This window comes from Pteropus medius, unplaced genomic scaffold, assembly GCF_902729225.1.
Source record: "Pteropus medius unplaced genomic scaffold, Ma_sr-lr_union100, whole genome shotgun sequence".
Classification (NCBI taxonomy): domain Eukaryota; kingdom Metazoa; phylum Chordata; class Mammalia; order Chiroptera; family Pteropodidae; genus Pteropus; species Pteropus medius.
Window position 1 is genome coordinate 18,134,954 of NW_024349800.1, and position 22,577 is coordinate 18,157,530.

Here is a 22,577-nt window from a genome sequence, read left to right on the forward strand (position 1 = left end):
AAGTATTATTTATACAGGAATAAATATATAGGGTGAATCAGTATAGGGGCACATGATTGCTACTTTAGAGAGAGAGAGAGAGAGAAGGGGGGTGGGTTGGCTTCTGATATTATGAAATTATTCAGATTATGTTCTTAGATTTATCAGCCAATTTTTGAGGGTTTGCTTTGGCATATAACATTTTGATGGATGAGCCCTTTAACTATTGCCTGCATCTTGGCATTTGTTGTGCTTCCTGGATGAATCATCAATAACAGCATCTTAATAATTGATATTACTCTGTGTAGTTTTGCTTGAGGATTCTCTTACTAGCTTCTCTGTTTTCTGAGGGAAGAAAAAACTTTCTGTGAAGCAGTTGGTGTTTCAGGCCTGGTTCTTTGCTGGTCTTAGCTCTCTAGTTTACTTATGATAGAATATGTAAACTTTTATTTTCCTTTATTTCTTGTGTTGTAGCCCTAGTCACACTGTATTATGGCCTTGCCTCAGAGCTCTTAGTCATTAGAAGTTAGACATTCTAGGGATCGATGGATTGGGATTTTGCCTGTTTCCTCTGCCCAAAATAGTACCTAGAACATATTATTTAGTAAAATTGGTTGAGCAGCTGATAACTGACTGACCGACTGAATGAAAATTAACGAATCACAGAAAGAAGATGAAGCTCAAAGATCAAGGTTATGCAGCTAGCAGGTGGTAGATCTATATCTTAAATTTAGGTCTTCTGGCATCGAATTATCTTCTTTTTTAGTTTATTTGTGTAGCAACTACCTGATCATGTAAAAAATGTGAAATCAAACCAGAGTACACTGTACTAATTTTTAAAATGATGAATGCTTTTAATAGTAACTTTAACAATATCACATGGGCGTAGTGGCCTTATGCCCTTGCAAATGAAACTAAATCAAACCAGTTACACACCTTTCAGTTTCTGTCCAGTACCTCTGCCAGAGGTAATATCTATAGCTCTGGATTCAGTTTTAGCTAAGACTCTTTAAAATTGGCAGAAGAAAATCAGGGCCACTACAAAATGAAACAGAATGAATAGTCAAAGGTAGGAGGAAAACCAGAATGGAATGTAGTTCTCTGGAAGCTAAGAAAAACCAGTTAGAATACACTCAACTGTGTTGAATATATTAAAGATTATTTTTTAGGACAAGGACAGAAAAAAGGTTTTTGGGTTTAACAGTTAGAAGGTCAACATTCTTAGCAAGAGCTGTTTAAGCGAAAGCCAGATGGTAATGTATTAGGGTGGAAATGAGCATTAGAAGTGCACAGAATGAGGATAGATCTTTTTTGGATCTGAAGGAAAGAAGGGAGAGATGAAAATAGTTCAAAAATCACGAGAAAAAATATTTAATTTTAGCTGGGGGCAGGTTTTTTTTTTTTTTTTGGCATGGTGTGAATAGAATATATATGTGAATAGAGAGAAAGAAGTAGAGAAAAGGAGACATGTTATTTAAAGGAAAAACAGTACTTTGGGAGGCAGGATTATCTCTGTACAGTTCTCTGGCATTTAGGAATAAAGAATATAAGTTAGGATGAATGCCATAATGCTAAATTTAGAGATTCAGGGGGGATAATTTTTGCTTGAAAACCTGTTTTTTTTTCTCTGCGAATTAGGAAGCAAAGATTTTGACCGAGAGTTTCATAGTTGGAAGTGGGGAGTAGGAGAGCGGTGGAGCTGAAACACCTGCCAGGATGACGACTAGTTCTGACAGCCCTACTAGGATTAGAAACTCAATTTGTACTGGTACCAACCTACAAAGTTATGGGACTTGTTTCCCTTCTTCTACCAGGAGATAGTAGACAGACTCGTCCCATATTGGGTGTCAGTGGAATAGGTGTGGCAGAGAATGTGGGAACTAGGAAACTGAGGGTGAGTGTCATGCAAGATTTTCACTATATAGTCCAGGCTACATAGAATAGAAAGTAACCAAGTGGCAGCAAAGGGAGGGCCCAAGGAATAGACTTAGTGGAAATAAGGGAGTGAGAAAGGTAAAAGGCAGGAGATCGTGACCAGAAAGTAAGATGTAGAAACAGTTCTGGATGATACTCAGGTCAGGGAAGAAGAAAAATGTTCTAGTTACTGGACTACTCAACTCTGGATATCATTTCTGTCCTGTTTTATAGCTGAGATATTAAGTCGGTTTAGCTGTCTTGTATTATAGTAGGATTTAAGGTAGAGAGGATGATATTGTGGCTAGGGAGCTGGCTAATAAGTCTTACTGGGAAATTATTTGGAACCTCGCAAATAGTAATAATAAATAAGATCAGGATGAGAGAGGGTCTGGCAGGCTGTATAAACAATGTGAACTTCAAGAGAGGCTCTTGATCTAGAATTGGCAATATTCCAAAACTTCCTTGTTGTCTTGTTCCAGATAAGAGTATCTTGAGCTGAGTATTAATATTCTTGTTTAAAGGTCTTTGAGGAGTGTAGTCCATCTGGGAAAACTGGATTTTGTTTAAATGTTAAAAAATCATTTTGTGAAGTAACTGAAGGTATAGAGCTTTTTAATGATCATATAAGGCTTCTAGCAATAGAGTGGGAATTGTTAGAAGCTGGTTTGTAGTTTTAAGTTAATCTGTTTTTATGCATTATATTTTTCATTTTGCTTATAACATTTTATTTTAAAATAATTTTAGCGTTATAGAAAAGTGTGGAGAAAACAGTACAAATAATTCCTTTATAGCATTCATCCAGTTTCCTCAAATATTGATATTTTACCACATTTGCTTGTGATATTCTTTTTATGTATGTACATATGTATATATATATACACACGGACATTATATTTTTTCTGAAACATTTGAAAGTAAATGGCAGACATGCTATCCCTTTATATAAATATTTCAGTGTATATTTTCTAAAAACAAAGACATTTTCTTAAAACTAAAGTGCAATTATCAAAATCAATAACATTGAAACAATACTATAATCTCTAAACATATTTCACTAGTTTTTCTACTAATGCCTTTTATGGCAAAAGAAAAACCTTTTTTTTAGATCAGGCTCTAGTCCATGATTAGATATTATACTTCTTAGTCTCTTTTAACCTGGAACAGTTCTTTAATCTTTTTTTCTATCTTTCATGATATTAATGTTTTAGAAAGGTTCATGTCAGTTATTTTGTAGTATACCCCACAAATGTCCTTTAAAAAAATTATATTTTCACTCATTGGTTTTAGAATTCATAGGTTATTATTGCCTAAAAGAGTTATAATTATGGTCGTTGTCAAATGGTGATTTTCTAATTGTCATTTGTTCTACATTTATTATTTAGAATTCTATAAGGAAAAACTTTCCCTTGCCTTAAGTTTATTTATTTATGTCAATATGAATTCATGGATTTTTATTTTATTCTATTGGTTATAATCTTACCTTATCATTATTTATTTTGAGGTTCAGATCACCCTAGATTTGATCTGAACATCTAGTGAACAACTAGTGGGAACATCTTCCATCTATTCTTATGTCCTTGTGACATGTCCCTATTATTTTTGCACTTTCCTACTATATAGCACTTAAATATTGTGAAACTATCTGATTTCTAAAGTTTCATTTGGATTGAGGAACCACTGTTTACACATAAAGTGGAAGACAACTAACAACGTTTATTGCCACAGTAGCTTACTGCTGCTATGCTGGGTGCTTAATGAGCATTTCCATGTGGAGTTTGTGGAGTTTGCCGAGTCCTTTATCAGTTGGATTGTCAGATAAAGCAGTTGGAACATTGGTGGCGTGTTGCTTACGATGTTAGTGTGCCATCCTTACAATTGGAGTCCTAAGAGATAATATTACTATGAAAACACAATGCCTTTGTAGATTATGTAGGCAGTATATACTCTGATTAACAACTAGTTAAGGCAAAAGGGCACCATGAATAAAACTCTTGTTAGGTGGGAGACAAAAAGCCCTTATGAATCATTGTGACCTCAAAAATGGATTTCATTAGAAAATCATCACAGTAAAATAGATACATGCTGCTGTGACTTTGTGTGTTAGTACTGTTAACCGATTGATGGAAAATAACAAACATGATAATATCTGAGTTTATGTACCCGACTTTCTTTTCTTGTAAAGATGATAATGGTTATAAAAGGTTGTTGAATGGGTGTGGAATCTGTGAGAAATTTCACAAATGTCAGTTTTCTAACTTACAGAAGCTTATTCCTTTAAGCATACATGGAAATGTCTTTTAACATATCACATTCTGTTCTACACTAAGAACAAGAGAATTTTTTTTACTTTCATTTTTGTTCTAGAGAACTTGGAAAAAATTCAGAAAATTAAAAAAAAAACAAGAAAATAACAACTGGTAGTGCTATCCATTTTGCCTGTTGTCGTTTTGAAACTGTTAACATTTTTCTCTTATTTAAAATTGGAATAATATATGTTTTATACACATACATATACACAATTTTGTTAACTTCTTTAACACTGTATCATGAACATTTCCTTACGTTATTAAGTATCCTTTCAAAACACCATCTTAAATGGCTCTATAATATTCTATTATATTGATAGTGTTTTTATTTTATTTTGGATGAATAGATTATTTCCAGTTTTCTATTATTACAACATTATGATGAACAGCTTTATAAAGAAATTCTGTTTTATAGTTCCAGGTGGGTACTAGACTAATGGGTGGGGGATCACTTTGTAAATTATGTAAATGTTTAACTTCTATGCTGTACATCTAAAACTAATATAATATTGAATGTCAACTGTAATTGAAAAAAGAAAGGAAAAAAAAAGTGATTATAACCATGACTACAACAGTTATGTTTATTATCTAAACTTCAAATTCAAGCACCTAGATTGAAAAGAAGTTAAAAGAAGAAAAAAATAAGTGCGTTCTTCCTGATTGCAAGAATCAACCTAGATGAAAAAAATTAAAATTAGAGGACGTTTATGTGACACAATTGGAATCTAATAAAGAATACTTGAAATCATGAAAAAAAAGAAACTCTTAAGTTTCTGATTAGTTTTCTTGGAGTGTAGTCAAAGCGAGAATTACTAGGCTAAAGTGTGAATGTTTTTGTAACCTTTTTTATTTTTATAAAAAATGATATATACTTATTTTTTAAAATACAGGTGGCATAAGCACAAAGCAAGAATCAATCTAGACACCCAAATCTTACCAGCCAAAAATAATTTATGTTAATATTTGTAGAACATCATTCCATTTGTGCTCATAGATAGGGATAAGATTATATAAGAATGAGATAATGTTATTTATGCTATTTTTAGAAATGAAAATATGAAATACGATTTTGTTTAAATTTAATTTAACAAGGAGAATACCTTAAAGAATTGCTGAATTCTAGGTGAAGTTTTCTTTTTAAACTACAGAACCATTAGGTTCTGTAGGATTTCATGAAAATTAAGAAAAGAGTATAAAAATCAGTAAGAATTTGGAGTAATTTTAAAAACTGCTTATTTTAATTTACTTTTATTTAAAAATATTTTAAAATATTAAAGTGGGTTGTTATTGATAAGCATATTTTAATTTTGAATATTCGAGATTAAGTCCCTGGTTTGAAATATGAGATGAGTGGTACTAATACTACTTCTCACCTCTTCTTTCCCTAGTTTCTGATTTTTATGTTGCATATATTTTATATTTTCAGGGGTATATAATGTTTGCTCTCTGTTTACCAGCATTTAGTCTTTAGCTCTATATTTAGCATTAGTTATATATTTAAAAAGATACAGTGCTAAGCACCATATGTTTTCCCATTGCTTTTCTCTTTATTTGCTTTTTATTTGATCAATTTTATAATTGCATGGTTTTCATCATAGAGTAGTTTTTTCCAACGATGCATGGGTGCTATACACTTTATACATGGAAGACAATTTGCCTAGCTAAACTTTGGTTTTTAAATAAACATTAAAACTATGAAACATTTCAGGCATAAAGAAAAGTACAGAAAACAATTTAAAAGATAGTTATATTCATCATGGAGATAATAGATGTTAATATTTGCCATATTCGTTTTAGATCTTGAAAAATTTTTTTAAAGAAAGATAAACTAAAGTCTACATTCGTGCCTTGCCCCTCTCTCTTCCCATTACACTGTCTGAAGTTGGTGTATATATCTGTGAATGCTTTTATTACATATGTGTGTCTGTATAAAGTAGATATTTAGTTTTAAATTATGTGAAATTGTATTTGTTATAGTATTTTGCTGGTTTATACTTTTTCAGCTTGCTATATTCACTTAGCATGTTTTCAGGATTTATCTATGGTGGTTCATATCTAATTCATCAATTTAAATTTTTTGTGTGTGTGTGCTGTATGAATCATGGAATAATATTTATTTTCTACTGGCCAGATGGTTGTTTTCAGTGTCTCAGAATTACAAACAGTACTGTCGTGAGCATTCTTGTCCATGTCTCTTTATGTGCAAGTGTGAAAGTTTCTAGAGTTGACATCTAGAAGTAGAATTACTGAGTACTACCCATGTTTGGCCTTACTAGGAATTGCCAAATTGCTCTTCCGGGTGTTTAAATGAATTTCTATTCTTAGTAACAACAGTTCTATTTCTATTTCTTTCTAACACACAATTTTTATTTCTTTAATTATTAGAACTATTTTTCTATTAATTTATGTTCCTCCTGTGTACTGCCGATTAATTTTCTTTGTCCAATAATATTTGTTTTTCCTGGAGTTTTTATTTTTACTAACCTGTATCAATAGATCACCCTTTTTGTGCCTCTTTTTAGTTTTTGTACTATATTCTTCAATAGTAAACTTTTTTTTTTGATGAATAAAAGTCCTCTGGATACTTTTTACTGTTCTGTGCTCTGTCACTGATACCTCTTTCATCACTGTGTAAAGAGTCTCTGTCTCTAATCTAGTGACCTTCGCCTTGTCAACTCTGTTTTTGTGTGGGAGAGGATATAGCTCCTTGTCATTTTTGTGACTAATGTTGGCAGTCTTGTCTAGCTGTGATAAGAATGACCGTCTTTAGAGTAGTTATTCTAAAGACTTGGATGACGTGGGGTTGGCATTTATATTCTTGTTTAGAATGTGTAATTCAGTGATCTATGGTTTTTGGAAAACAGTTTAATTAGCTAAACTTCTGGGAACATATATTTGCTTATTGAGTGATGGTGACTGCCCCCAAAAGTTGAATGATTAAATATTTCAAGTTCCTACTATGTGTAAAACACTGGGAATCATGGAAATATATGATCCTGATATGTTCAGTGCACCCATTACTTGACTAAGCTCTCTCCTGCCTTTTGGTAAAAGAAAAACTGGGTGGGTTGGGGGACTGTGCATTTAATGTGGAGCTTACTCTATGTCCTTAACTCTGTGAATAAAGCATATTTTCTAAATTTCAGAAGCTTATCTGATTGGGAAAGTAGAAACATCCCTAAATCCAATTAGAGGTTGCCAAGGTCCCTAAGCCTCCAGGGCCTCATGAAGCACAGCATAAACTTGCAACTGGTAGTTTTCTGGAAGGAAATGGTTGTAATTAGAATTTACTAGCTCTTGTTTTCCATTTTTGTGCCCGAATAGTTTTGCTTTTAAAGCCTCTTAAATGTTCACATTATGATTGCTGAAAGGGGACATATTTCAAGCCTGATGATATCTATTTTGATATTTTTGCTATCTTTAATGTCTGAGAACTCTGTTATTTATTATGAATTATACTTCTAAGCCACTTTTGCTTTTTCAACTTTAGCAGCTACTACGTTTTCTGACTTGTTTTGGTGCATGCAAATCAGAAACTTTCTGAAGAATCCGTCAAAGCATTTTTATGTAATTTGATTAAGGAAAGAGAAAAGAATAAAACCTTTCATTACAAATTGCCATTACCATTATGCTCATCAGTGCCTAAGTTCGGTAGGATACCAGTGTGTTAGTTTGTGAAAACCAGAGCATTGGGCTATTTTGAAATTCAGGATTTGAATAGTTTATAAATTAAAACATTATCATTTATAATTTCTTCTGGCTTTTATAAATGCACAAGAGCATCTTCTCTAGTGAGGTTACTAAATTACGGTCCCCAAGCCAGTTAAGGAAATCTTAAATACTAAAATTGCTCTGTATCATTATTTCTAATAAAGCATAATTTGATGGAAGGCAGGTTTGTCTTGGAATTATTCATCTGTGTTGATTTACACAAATACTAAAAGTGTGTGGTGTTTCCTCAGCTGTGTTGAGGAAGGTGGAGAGGGTCTCATTTCTCTCCTAACTTTATCTGTTTCCTTTCTAGTCATCAGTTCTCCCGCTGACGATCGCAGCAGTTTTGGAAGTCCTTGGAGTGGATCATCTTAGCGTGTTTTATTGCTCACCTTTGACTCAGGCATCTTGCCCAGGAGGAAGGCCATGCTGGTTGGGAACCAGTTGCTGTGCCAAAGAAGAGCATTATCCGGATTGACCTAGATAGTCAGGGACTAGTCATGGAGTAGAGTGGGTTCAGTCCCACCCAAATTGCTCTTGTTGGGGAGAATAAAGTTTGCCCTCTGTAGTCTCAAGGTTCTTTTGGCTGGTCTAATAATCAAATAAACATGAGCTAGAGTAATATGAGAAAATAACCAAATTTAATTATGTATACATGTATGGGAACCCTGCATACTTGAGAAGTTTAGAGACAAAGTGTATAAGACATTCTAAGCTAGGAATGAGGTGAGGTTTTACACTTTGGGGCTNTTTTTTTTTTTAAGTCTGCACGGCCTTGGTTGTCTTTAGCTCAGAATAATCTGCATACCACCAAGGCACATCTTGGAGTGCCTTCTTCTGAACCCCTGCACTGTGACTCTGTAGTGAAAGAGGGGTGAAAAGGATTTTAGGGAAATAATCACATGTCTACCACAGATAACCTAATTTCTTAAGACCACAGTATGGTCACTAATAAATATATTTGGCAAGGCTGCTTGCATTGTAGATAGAGAGAAACCCAAGTTAGTGGCCAGACTTTGAAAAATGCAGTATTTAAAAAGTAAACTTAAAATGTATTATATGTAACATGTATTTTGGTATAAAAGCACAAAGATGAGGCTGAACAATTTCCTATGATGAAATATATAGACATTTATAGGCATACATTATGTTCTTCTCATGCTAAGTTGATGTGAGCTAGACTGATAGGTTATAAGGAGACCTTGAGAAGGTAAGTGGAAGCCAGCAGGGGGAGCAGCGCCCTGAAGGCAGACAACCTTAAATGAAAGAAAGTTTGAAAAGGTGCCAACCCAGCACACTCAGATATTTTTCTAGTCTGTCTTTTTTCTTTTCTTTCTTTTTTTCTTTTGAGGGCTATGAGATCGAACAAGCTGTTAATAATCTTTATTAAAATCATATTGTCCTATTGATAAAGACAATATCAAAGGACAGGTCTTCCTTAGGTAAAATCTGAGTAAACTAAATAGAATTTTGAAAAGAGTATCTTTCTGTTGATATTTTATAAAAATTTAAGAATCAGGTCAAGTATTTGTCTTGTAATTAAAGGACAGTGAATGCAACTCATGAGTGTGCCATATAGAGAGCAGTTTGTATTCAAAGATGGAATTTTAGGCTCTGGCATATTTAATTGCAGTTTTAGCATATAAAAAGGAATTTAACCAGAGGTTGAAAATACAAATTTATATAAGATCTTTAATCCATCTGTTTGGCGTATTTGTTCCTTGGAGGTCTCTGGAATGTGAAAATGCTCTTTCTCCTTTCCTTTCACTTACTTAGGTAATAACTGGCTGTTACAGACTTAAAATACTTAAGTTAACAAGGTTATTTTCTCTCAAGGCTTTACATTTTATACTACTATGACGGTGACCTATATTGCATTTTCTTTTAATTTTAACCAAGACTTTGGAGCTTTTATTTTCAGTGTTCAAAAAGACATATACAACCTTGGCTTTTGTAGAGCTCTTACTTTAGCTGGGAAAAGAGATTGTAGATGATTACATAAATAATTGCTATTGTGATACCTGCTCTGAAGAACAGGGTACTTTAAGATTATGTCAGAGAATCCAAATCTACCTTTAGGAGATAAGAAAGGCTTTCCTGAGAACTTGATTTTAAGCCTGAGATCTGAACAAGTTGTTTAGCTTGAAGTTAGCTAGGCAGTGCAATAGGGGAGACAAAGAATTGAACATACACAGCCCAGAGTCCGTTTTGTATGTGATTATGTTTAATTTTCTTTTAAGAAATGAATTGTACACTTGAAACTTATTTGATTTTATTAACCAATGTCACCCCAATGATTTTAATTAAAAAAATGAATTAATGAATAGATATACTGGTCTGAAGCTTAGAAAAAGTCTAGTTTGGCAGTATAAACTTTGTCTTCTATTCTTTAATCACTTTATTTCCACATTAATTATCCCTTTCTTTATTTACCTTAAAAAAACAGATGCAGTTTCCGATTTGCTTTCTTTATACTTTTTGTGTTATAATTCTAGATTGTGTCATTTTTCAAGAGAAATTGCATATGCATTAACCTATAGGAACTATTATTATGATATTACATAATATTTCATATGAAAAAAGCTTATATAGTGTCTGCCTTAACGTTGTTGCTTCTGAGACATGCAAAACCAGAAATTAGAGGTTTCATTAAAAATTTCAAATGAATTTATGTTTAGTGTGAAAAATTCAAATAGTAGAGAATGATGGAATATCTTCCCCCCTCCTGCAGGTCTTTGCTGTTTCTTGTGTATCCTTCCAGAAATTTTAATTAGCCATATTTATTACACAAATAATATCTCTTATTATTTTAAAGATTCAGTTATACCGTATCTATTCTCTACCTTTCTTTCACTTATCGTGAATAGACGATAGCAGCTTAAAAACGAAACAGAAACTCTTATTTAAAAGAAAAGTTAGTTGTGTCTTGATAAAATATCTGATGACACTTGGTTTTAAACAGCTTTTTGCATACCTGTTCAGTTGATGGAGCATCTGGAGCTCATGGTACTCTTTGTGGAACACCATGAAATGATGATATTCTCTTGTACTAACAAAAGATTTTTACTAGCAGAAATATGCTTGTATTATGAAATATAGCAACATGACTAAACTTTTGTACTTTCAAAAGAAGAATCTGAAAATTAGGCATGATTTGCTAGCTTGCAGTTTTTTTTTTTAAATTAATATTAATTTGTTACATATATATTCTTTCCTAATTGTTTATATTTTTTCTTTGTTATATGCTAGCTCTCATTAGCGGAAGTGTCCAGAGGCAGCAAAGTTTTAGTGGAAAATATATTTGGGAAAAAATCCTAAAATTAAGAAATTCTGTAATGGTATATGTGTGCGTGCATGAGGAAGACAGCTATGATTCACTTATTTGATAGAAAGTCTAGGTCCATTTGCCAAGCATCAGTGTTTCGTGGAAACCTATCTTCTGAGCTGTTGGTTTTGAATGCTTGGGCTGTCTGCAGCGATTCCTTAGCACCTGCTATTACTTTATCTTATCCCTTGGAGCATAGGTAAGGTCGCTCACTTTCTTCTTGGGTTACTAAAATGAATAGCTTAACTCTACCAGTTGATTTTATTGCAACCCTAATCTCTTTTCTTTTCTAAATCAGATGTTTTAAATAGAGCAGTATTGAATGATAGAGACTACCATAGGCTTTTACTAGAGTTTTGTTATCTTGTTGTTAGAAGGAACCATTGTCATCTATTCTAATATCATACTAAGAATCCTACTATATGTAGGTTGACATACAATTTTTTTTGAGACTGAAAGGGGTGGAGGAAATGTTAAATTGAGTGGGGACCTGGAACAATATGCATAAAGTGGACTGTCTGGGGAAAAACAGGTGTATGGTCATCCTAGTTATACAGTAGCCTTGCCAGATAATCATCCAAACTGCCTGAAAATATTTGTTGCCCCAGAGAAAAACTGGTGCTCTAATAATTAAAAAATTCTAATTAAAAAAATTTAAAAGTTCTTTTATTGAGCTAATATTGATCTCCTTGCAGCTACTAACTTTTCTTCCCAGTTTTGCCCTCTGGTACTAAATATAGTCAGAATATGGTAGTGTACAAAATATATCAGCTTTTCAGATGCTTTTTTTTAAAACAACTTTTAAAAATCTTAGTTATCTCCCTGAAGTTCCGACAATGCCTAAATTGAAACAAAAAAAGAAGAGAAAAGGAACAAGAAGAAAAATGAAAAAAAGGCGATAGTACTGGCTAATCCACCAGGCTCTGGTATAGGGCAGTTCTCGCTGAACAACACTTTATGGCGTATGCATACATTCTCATCTTGGTATGTTTAGAAAGCATCGAGTGAAGTTCCCTACCTTCTCAAAAGCAAAGCTTCTGGTTATTACATTAATATTTTATTACCTTAAGATAGAGTGAAGGACTACAGTATAGGAGTCATGCCTATTAAAGTAAAAGAAATAATAGTTTATACTTGGGAAGGCTGGACTTCCAGCTAGTTAACTATAATGCTTACAGTTTTCTTATCATTGAAAACATTCACTATATATCTATCTATAAAGAGTGGCTACAGATATATTTAAGACAGCCCTCTTGGACGTGGTTTCATAGTATAGTGGTTAGCACGTCTGCTTTACACTCAGGAGATCCTGGGTTTTCACCCCAATGGAGCCACGGTCCATGGTTTATGGCCATGCCACCTTGAGCAAGCCAATGTCTGATCTCAGAAACTAAGCAGGGTCGGGCCTGGTTAGTACTTGGATGGGAGACCACCTAGGAAGACCAGGTGCAGTAGGCATAAAACAATAACAACAACAAAACCCTCTTGTCAACTTTTTTCCCTTCAGGCTAAAAAACTGTGGTTCTGTGTCTATGGCCATGATACCCTGAACAAGCCCGATCCTGTCTGATCTCAGAAGTTAAGCAGGGTCGGGCCTAGTTAGTACTTGGATGGGAGACCACCTAGGAAGACCAGGTGCTGTAGGCGTAAAATATAAAAAAAATAAGGGATTGTAAGTTGACAAAGTCCTTGCAATCTGTGAGGTCAACCAAGGATTACCTCACCTAAAAAATTAAAAAAAATTGTGGTTCTGTATGCAACTTTTCATCACCCTGGACACTATATTAAAGACATTTTTTATATGTTTTTGCCCACATTTTTTTTGAAGAGGCTCGTAAATAGGACAAGGTGGGAGGATGACTTTTGAGGTGATGTATAAATGGGTAGGACACAGAGCCTGGTTCATTACTGTATATATATGTAGATCCCACTCCATTTTGCTGTTTAGGTAACCATTAAAAAAAGTAAAATAGAACCATTGGACAGTGTGCTAAATGAAAGTTTTCCATGAATGGCATTGTCTAATTTGATAAAGATATAATTTGATTCGAACCCTCATATGGATTTAGTTAAAAGGCAATTAAAGTAGGTTAATTTATCAAGGCGCCAAAATTATTACAGTATTGTATTTAAAGCAAACTGGAAAGTCTTTGCTATAGTGGGCAGAGATTATTGACTGAATTTCACTGTTGGCAGATAGCAAATGTTCACTGTATATTACCGTTTTGTAAAATAAAACTGGAGGTGTTAGGTATGGCAGTTGAAATAAATTAGGGTATGTTTTACAGGTTCCAGAGCTTTACTTCTGAGATCATATGTAAAAGTATCTGTAGTTATTATTTTTATTGTAGTTATTTGAATAAATCGACAGGTTTTAAAAATGAAGGGGAGCATATTTATGTATTTGATGCATAAGGAATGTTTCTTGTGAAGAACTAGAGGAGAAATGTTTTGTCATACAGGATATTTTTCTTCTGTACAGTTCATCTACATTTGCAGCATTAACAGTAGTTTGGAAAAGTGGTTTCCTCTTTTTGTTATCTTCACTGTTGCTGAATTGTTTTGTTAATATTGTTAAACGTATATCTGTACTTGACGTTTATTTGCCTTACTTTGCTCATCTAACATTTTTGCTCTTAAAAGTATGATCAAGGATGACTAAACTAGGAATTCTCCTGGGCACCTTGTAATGGGAAACATGAGAGGTGCTTTGTGACACATGCTTTGGACTAGGGTGCTGCTAGTCAGGAGGATGGTCATTTAGCACCTGCTTGGAAAAGTGCCTGCAACAATCTTTAAAAATTGGTGTTAATTAAATAATAGAATTACATTAATGTTTCTTTTTTCCTTTGTTCTCTTAGCTTCACAATGAAGAGGATAATTCAGAATCATCTGCTATAGAGCAACCATCAGCTTCAAATCCAATACCACAGATCATGCAGACTGCTCCTTCAGCATCAGGACTTGAAACCGACCCTTCTCCTCCACCTTATAGTAGTATTACTGTGGAAGTACCTACAACTTCAGGTATTATTGTTTTAGTATGAAACATCAATGAAGTAAATAATGTTTTTAATAGTTTAGGTTTTTTGTTTGTTTTTTACCAATATGTTTCTATGTAGTTATCATCTCTCTTTATGAGCTTGTTTGATTTTATACATTCTTTTAAAAAAAGTTTTTCCCAAGGATAGTTTGTAAAATATTTATCTCATACATTGTATGTCTCAATGTTCTTTTAAAAAATTAATTTAAAAGTAGATTTTTAAACTTTCTTATGCTTATGAGAATCTGTTCTCTATATACTAGCATATAACTTTTGGAAGAAATAAACATATACATACATATACACATGTAGATCTACATATGTGTGTTTACCTACTTACATAGTTATAAAACAGATTATTAATGATGAGTGTGAGTGGGAATGTATTATTAATGGAGGTAAAAGGTATACATACTGTTATCTCGTACACATGATAATAAAGCAGTGATTCTTGCTTGCTCATCTTATCCTTTCAGGTCATTCTGAAGAACTACCCGTATCTAATTCTCTTTCTCTGGCCACAATTTATATCCGCCCCTGCCCCCCGTAATGCTAATTTAATCATTATATAGTATTTCAGATATTATTTTGTATACTATTATGGATAACCTAAATATTTTATATGTTCATTATGAAACATTTAAAAGATCAGTTATTGAGAAACATTTTACTGCAAAAAATCTTTCATTAGAATATTTTATCTTCTTTATCTCTTATTCTATAATTAATGTCATCTATTTTTCTCATACGCATGCCAGCTTTCTCTGGTTACCATTTTTACTTGTCCAAATTTTATGTAGATCACATGGGATGTGTAAAAAGACTCAATATTTTTTACACCAAATTCACTTACTTTTTTATGTAGTTAGTGAAAATCATCTTCTCCATGGAGGTGTTCTCACTAGTTAAATTAGTAAATGCTTATACTTTTTATTTGTATATAATGTTATTTGATCAATATACTTGTTCAGCACCCAGTTTGATGCACAGTTTTTGTATTGGTTTATATCAGGTTTGTGTTTGGCTCTAAGATTTAACAGCTGGATTCGTGCTTGTTAAAATGTATTATCGGCTAACTTTTCAAGTTTCCAGAGTAGTGCAATGAGTTTGCTATCCTAGATTTATTTGATGGTAATCTTGAAGAAAGAAAATTCTGTTGATGCCCATGCCTGGATGATGGACGATACTCAAAGTGAAATTGTAATCTCTTCATTGTGGCTGCTTTTGCTATTGCTTCTACCAAACTGCCTCAGGCTTACTGGATTAAAGTAACAGTCATTTATTATTATTAATTCTCATGGTTTTGGGGGTGAACTGGGCTTACTTATGCACTTTTCTTCTATGATCTCACACAATTGTTATCTGATGGTACTGGGGCTGGAGGAACCTTGCAGGCTTTCTTATTCACATGTTTGACAGTTGACGCAGGCTTCAGCTAGGACCTCAGCAGAGGCTATCAGCCTCATGCATATGCAGCCTCTTGTTGTGGCCTGGGCTTCCTCACTGAATGGAGCCTGGATTCCAAGAAGAAGCATTCTGAGAGAAAGCCAAATGGAAGCATTCTGAGAGAAAGCCAATTTTGTTAACATCACCTGTTAACAACATTGCGTCATAAGTCATACAGTGTCACATCTGCCACATTTGACTTGTTAGAAGTGAGTCACTGAGTTTAGTGGTTATTCAAGACTATCAAGAAATTAGTCTCCACCTCTTGATGGGATGGTTTTCAAAGAATAGAATAAGGTTTAAAACCACCACAACCAACTGCATACTGCCTTTTCCTCTACCATCAAACCTCCTCCTTTGACATTCTTTCCCATTTCAATAAATGTCTCCCAGGCCAGAAACCTTGGAGTCATCTTTTTGGTAACATCATAAAATTATATTGTTATCTTTTTCTCCTTCAGTTTTTAATGTAATGAAATATGTTATTAATAGATTTCTTCTTCTTTATGCTAATCTATCCCAGTAGTCCTGGAATAGATTCTATTTGTCTTTCTATTCTAATCTCTTCCGGATATAGATTTGTTAAAATTTTATTTAATATTTTTGTAGCTTTATTACTGGAATCTGTAATTTTATGTACTGTCTTTATGGTTTTGGTATTAATACTATGGAAGCAACATAAAATGAATTGAGAAACTTTTCATTTTTTATGATCTAGAATAGTTTTGATGACGTAGCACGACATTTTTAAAGGCAGGTAAATTCCAACTGTAAAACAAGTTGAGCCTAATATCTAGATGTTCTGTTATTATTACAATATTCTTTATCATTACTGGACTTTCTTATGTTTTACACTTGTGCTAATAGGCCATTCATGACTATGATAGAACACAAGAACTGAGTAATTCTAGAATTTTGGGTCTCTGTTTAATGAAAACTATTGATATTATTTTTCTTCACCTTCTTGGTCACTCTTCTATTTTAAACATGGTCAGTGTCAGTTTTCTGTGGAGATTATATTCTTCAGTAGGTAACTTCATAGCTGGTTTCATAGATCTGAGCTACATTAGTAATAGGTGACATTTGTAGAATGTTTCACAGTTTACAGAGTCCTCTTGAATGCTCATCTGTTTCATCCCTTAATAGTAAATAATAGCCTTGCTGGGCCAGTTTTATGGATGAAGAAGTAGAACTTCATGGTGTTTAAGTGATTTGTCTGAGTTAACATAACTTCCAAGAAGAGGAGCTGGGTTTGGAGCTCCCCAGACTTTAAATCTTCTGGTTGAGAACCACTGCTTTAAAAGGTAGAAGAAAAAAAATAAAATTAACAAGTGAAAATTAAAGACAGTCTACTGCTGCTTCCCAACTTCCATCTGTTACTGGTGGGAATATTTTTTCTCTCTTAGATGTTGAAACGTTTCAAAAACTTACATATCTGTTGTTAATATAAAAGATCTAATCTCCATGGGTTCTGTATGTCATTGTTCCAGTTTAAAAAATCTGTCATTTTAATGTTATTGCCTTAACATTCATAACCATTATTTTCACTTAAATGTTACTTCTACTCTGGTCTTCACAACTAAAGAAATCTATTTACTCGACTGCTTTTATATCCTAATAATAAGTCTTTTGTAAGATTTATAACTCTTGTGCCTTATGGTAGATAATACGATGACATACTATATTGCATTGTTATTACCACTTCCTCTCATTACATTAAAAATGACCTAACTTTAGTTTTTATAGACAGCATTTAAAAAACTTATTTTAAAACATATACATAAAAGACAATAGGAAAAGTTTTGCTAAAGTAAAATGTGTTTGTTTTCATGTTGGAAATGCAAGAAATTTTGATAAAGGTAGAGAAAATTATAAACCAATATAGAGAATGTAAATACTGTATTATAAGAGAGGAAATCACAGAAGTGATATCAAACATTTTGGTATGCACTATTTTTAGAATGGACCTGTTTTTTTCATGTCACTGATTCTAGCCTAAGCCTCATCAGTTGACTGGCCAGTATCATTTTACTTATACTACTTATCTTGGCAATAAATGATACAGTTCCCCTAAATAAGCAGTCTTTACTTATTGCAATAAAATTCTGGAGATTGATCATATTTCAAATATTGGGGAGATAAAAATTATTCGTACAAAGAAAATCAAAAGGAGCTAATGGGAAAAATGGGAGGAGAAAGGGAGAAGAGTAAAAAAGAGTTAAATATTAATCTTTTGACAAAGAGAAGTACTGAGTTTGCTTTTGTGATTAGGGCAGTTGCTAAAACTGAGGTATATAAAAATTAACCTCATTTTATTAGAGCAAAGTATTTGGAGTCAGGAAATCCCTGGATTCTGCCACTTAATTGGTTGTGTGATACTTGCAAATCACTTAATCTTTCTGAACCTGAGTTGCTAAGATTAATGTACATAGACTAGTATATTAAATGGTTAGTATTTAAGCTGTTATTCCTATATTTTTACTTTTTTGATTGAGATTATGCGCAAGTAAAATAAATTCTTTCAGCATAGCACTATTGCTTACTTCTCTTGTCTTGCACTCCTTTTCAAAATTTCATCCTTGAGGTTGTTCTTTTGTATATCAGCCTTTAGATAATATTTATCAGTCTTTTTTCTTTATAATAAATATAGGACTAAAATAATATATATAGCTTATAACATAGGAATACAAAGCACTAATACTTCTCTAGTGGCCTGTTGTGAATTATTAAATTATGTTTTTGGCTATAAAAATTATATCAAATAGTTAATTTTAATGGTTATCCTTTTTAAATGTTTTCTCTTCAGACACAGAAGTTTACAGTGAGTTTTATCCTGTGCCACCTCCCTACAGTGTTGCCACCTCTCTTCCTACGTATGATGAAGCTGAGAAGGCTAAAGCTGCTGCAATGGCAGCTGTAGCCGCAGAAACTTCTCAAAGAGTAAGAAAAATTCCTTTTTTGAGAGGAATATTATTTTTATTAATATGTACATTTAGCAATATCAAAAATAGTAGTCTGTATTTGAGTGTTTGTGCCTGTAGATTTTTTAAAAGTATTTTAATACTTTTGTGTGTCATCATTTTTTTAGTGAAATTGGCACTCTCCTAGTTAAATTCACCTTCTTCATTCTTTGACCTCACTTCTGTTTCCCTTTCTTTTGATCTTCCCCTTTATCCCATCTTAGCTTGTGGTCATCCTAGATCTTATCTTTACCAAAACAATGATCATTTCTTAAATTTTTGATTTCAGACGTCTCATGTGGTGACCTTCCCCTCCCATCATTCTGACTCACCCGAGTTAACCCCACTCTAATAGTCCTCCTTCACCCAGACCTCAAGTACATCAACCTTTACACTGTTGATGTCCTTATTTCTCTCCTTAAATAGTTTACGTTCCATGGTCTGTCACTATAATCATAAATCATCTCTTTTCCTATTCACGTTTTATATATTAGCATAGTCTAGAAACTATGAATGAACTCAGGGTATATTAAAAAGCACAGATAAATAAGTTAAAAGCCTTCAAATTATGTTTGTCAGTTCGCTTTTTTTTTGGTCCTTTTAACACATGCTATTCTAGAATGTTGAATGATGGTCAAGGATTCTACCTGCCCTTTCTTCCTCATTTTTCTGTCTTTGCAATGGAGAGAATCAATGATATAAGTATGTGTAATTTCTTTTTTTGGTGAAAGGAATGGCTGTCTCAGTAATGGAGAATCAATGAAATGCATGTATGCCAGTATATAGCCAGATATTATTTACATTTTAGTTTGGCTGCAAGCAAGACTAGGGTTTGTTGCCTTTTTTCTTGCTTCAGACTTTGAGACATTATTTTAGATCCCTGAATTCATCCTATTTTGTTCAGGAAAAAGAAATCACTTGGGAAAGTTAGAATTAGGTAAGGGGCTGAGAGAGAATTTCTATGTACAGCATTCTCCTCTTTGCACCATCAGGCCAAAGCCAGCAAGTAGATTCTCTGGTAAGTGAGCGTTTTTCCTGGTTGGGTTTCTTTCATCAGCATTTACAACCCTTTCCATACCTGCTCCCACTGTCATCCTCCAACATTCATAGTTAAATGTCAGCATAAATAGCTTTGGGCACGTAAGTAAAGACAGTAAACTCCAAATTATTTATTCTTAGGGAGAAAGTAAGTCCCTATTAAGACAGTGGCATAAATATAGCTCAGTCAATAAAGATTTTTGACGCTGGGAGGGGAGAATCATAAGAGGAAGAGGATAGATGTATGAAGTATAGAGCTTCTGTCAAAATCAACTCTAGGTTGCTTAGCACATACATGTTTGTACATATGTATACATGCACACACTCTCAATGAAGTAGAGGGACAGTAACTCTTTTTCTGAGGTGATGTGTCCCTAGAGACCTTGGAAATGGCAAAGGTCTTTAAAGGGTGCCGTGGACCTTTTGTCCTTACTGCCCTAACTTCCATGCAATAGGATAGAACTCTGAAGAGAAAGTAGTAAGCATTAAGTCTTGCTCTCTGTGCTCTGAGAAAAGGATAAAGATGATTTTACTTTTTGGAGAGAAAACTCTGGAGTGTAACTATTCCAACCCTTCCCTGTCATCATTTCCAGTGTGTTGTTTTAGAAAGTTATGTGATAACCCGGCCTGAACTGGCACATGTCTAGAAGGAGAAGTTTTCTGTTTTTACCTGCTTCTGATACCTTTCTAATTCTAGCTTGAGAGGATTATGGACAATTTCATGGAAAGCAAAATAGAATTATACATAAGAGACAAACTTAGGTCCTTGTAAAAAACCTTTTAAATTCATCGGTTTCTAACCCAGTGCCTCCATGACTCTCTTTCTGCAAAGAATGATTGAGTGTGTTTTTATATCTGATTCAGATAAAAAACCAGTCTTATTTGCAATTTGAGTAGAGGCATACCTTGGAGATATTGCAGGTTCGGTTCCAGATCACCACAGTAAAGTGAGTATTGCAATAAAGTGAGTCGTAATCTGTGTACTGGTGAAGGGTCTTGCCTTCAGTTTGTAAAAAAATGAAACATCTGTGAAGTGCAGTAAAGTGGAGTACAGTAAATGAGGTATGTCTGTGTAGTTAGTTGTAAATAAATCAGCTGGGTGAGCTGAAAAGCTTATTTCTTGAATCCACTCTCATTGGGAGTACATAGGTGGCCAGGAGACTTGGAAACGCTATTTTCCACTGTTTTCTATTTCTAATGTTTAGGGTTGCATGTATATTACAGGTTACTCATTTTTAATATTTCTAGGGAAAATATTTGAATTTCAAATAATTCACATTATAAAACTTTTAGAACATGCCTTGTTCTTGTTCATCAGTCTCATAACCTGGTAGGGTTCTTTTTTTGTAACTTGTTTTAAATTGTATGTCAGTAACTTGTCTTTTGATATAAAAATTAGCATTTGATAAATTGTGAGCAACTCTAGGACAAGGACCATGTGTTTACATTTCCAGCACCAAATGATTATCTGCCACATGTTGGTGTTTAAGAAATAATGGTTAATTAAGTTAATGAATGCTTTCTTTACATTAACCAGTGTGGGAAATTAAGAGGAAGAAAATACTAGAATAGAATCTATTACAGCTCTTATTTTAAAATATTTTGGTGTCTTTTACCAATTTTAGGATTTTTAAATCAATATTTAAGGTAGTTGAAATTATTGCAAATACTCTTTTATTTTTAAACATTTTATGTAATTTTTTTTGTTCTTTTAATGATTGAATGAAATTCCATGGACTCGATATACTATAATTTAGTGGCCATTCTCTCTAGTGAACAATTAGGTCGTGTGTGTGTTTGCGTGCTGGTGTTAACCTTGTAAAAGACATCTTTGTGCATATGTCTTCTATCTTTTTAAAAATGATGTCCTATGATAAAATCTCTGGACTGCTGTTTCAAAAGAGTATGAAATATTTATATTTTTGCCATCATATTGACAATGGTTTTGGGGGCTAATACTGTACTTCAATGTTTATTTCATCAGTTAACTTGGAATTATATAAAATTTTATTAATATGTATTTAATTGTTGCCAGTCATTACATATACCATAAGAAGGTTGCCTAGGATACATTCGCAGAGTTTAAGGATTTTTTTACCCAAATATGAGCAACGTGGTTTTGAAAGTTTTTTTCTTTTAGGAAAACAACATATATGTAAGTGAGACCACCATGGCTGGATGGAAAGAGTGTCAGTGTCCTGGATTCAAGTTCGACCCTGACCTAATTAATTATGTGATTTTGGGCAGGGCCTTTAGCTTCTCTGGTCCTCTGTGTACACTAAAAATTGAAACATTAACACCCAACTGAGATTATGTATATGTAACGTGGAGATAATATATATGTAAATCAGGTCATGTCACTCATTTGGTCAAAACTTTATACCTCCCAGTATCCCAGTAAAATCCAAAGTCCTTCATTGGGTCTCTTATTTACTCTAGTCAAACCTTGTGGTTTCCCTAATGTGCCAGGTATGATTTTACTTTAGGGCCTTGCTTATTAGGTCCTCATAAGGCACTGGCTTATTCCTTTGCCTGAAACACTTCTCTGAGATATCTAAATAGCTAACTCTCTTATTCTCCTTTAAATCTTTGCTCAAGTGTTATATCTCAGTGAGGCTTCTTGACTATCACATTTAATACTGTAACCCATAAGCTCAAGGTGTTCCTAAACCATCTTTTCCTTTATTTTTCCCAGAGCATTTATACCTTTTAATAATTGTATAAATAACATATTATGTCTTTGTTTGTTATTTGGCTCCCATAACTGGAATATAGACTCCAGAAAAGCTAGCATCTTTATGTACTCTTGTATATCCCAGCTACCAGGAAGCTAAGTCTTGTGTAGAATGGAT

The 22,577-nt window shown here is 33.4% G+C and overlaps 1 protein-coding gene, 1 long non-coding RNA gene and 1 pseudogene across 2 annotated transcripts in view; all 3 read left to right on the forward strand.

Annotated features, from left to right (window-relative positions):
• The window catches only part of NDFIP2 (Nedd4 family interacting protein 2), a 60,663-nt gene that overhangs the window by 16,610 nt on the left and 21,476 nt on the right, over window positions 1-22,577 (forward strand). Inside the window, exons 2-3 of the mRNA XM_039886963.1 lie at window positions 14,100-14,265; window positions 18,534-18,667. Coding sequence (XP_039742897.1) covers window positions 14,100-14,265; window positions 18,534-18,667 — 300 coding nt within the window. The remainder of the gene's footprint in view (window positions 1-14,099; window positions 14,266-18,533; window positions 18,668-22,577) is intronic.
• LOC120622410 (uncharacterized) lies at window positions 12,767-12,885 on the forward strand (annotated as a pseudogene).
• Window positions 18,675-22,142, forward strand: LOC120621556 (uncharacterized). Its single transcript, XR_005658190.1, has 2 exons — window positions 18,675-20,672; window positions 21,866-22,142. It is a non-coding gene; the product is annotated as an uncharacterized LOC120621556 (long non-coding RNA).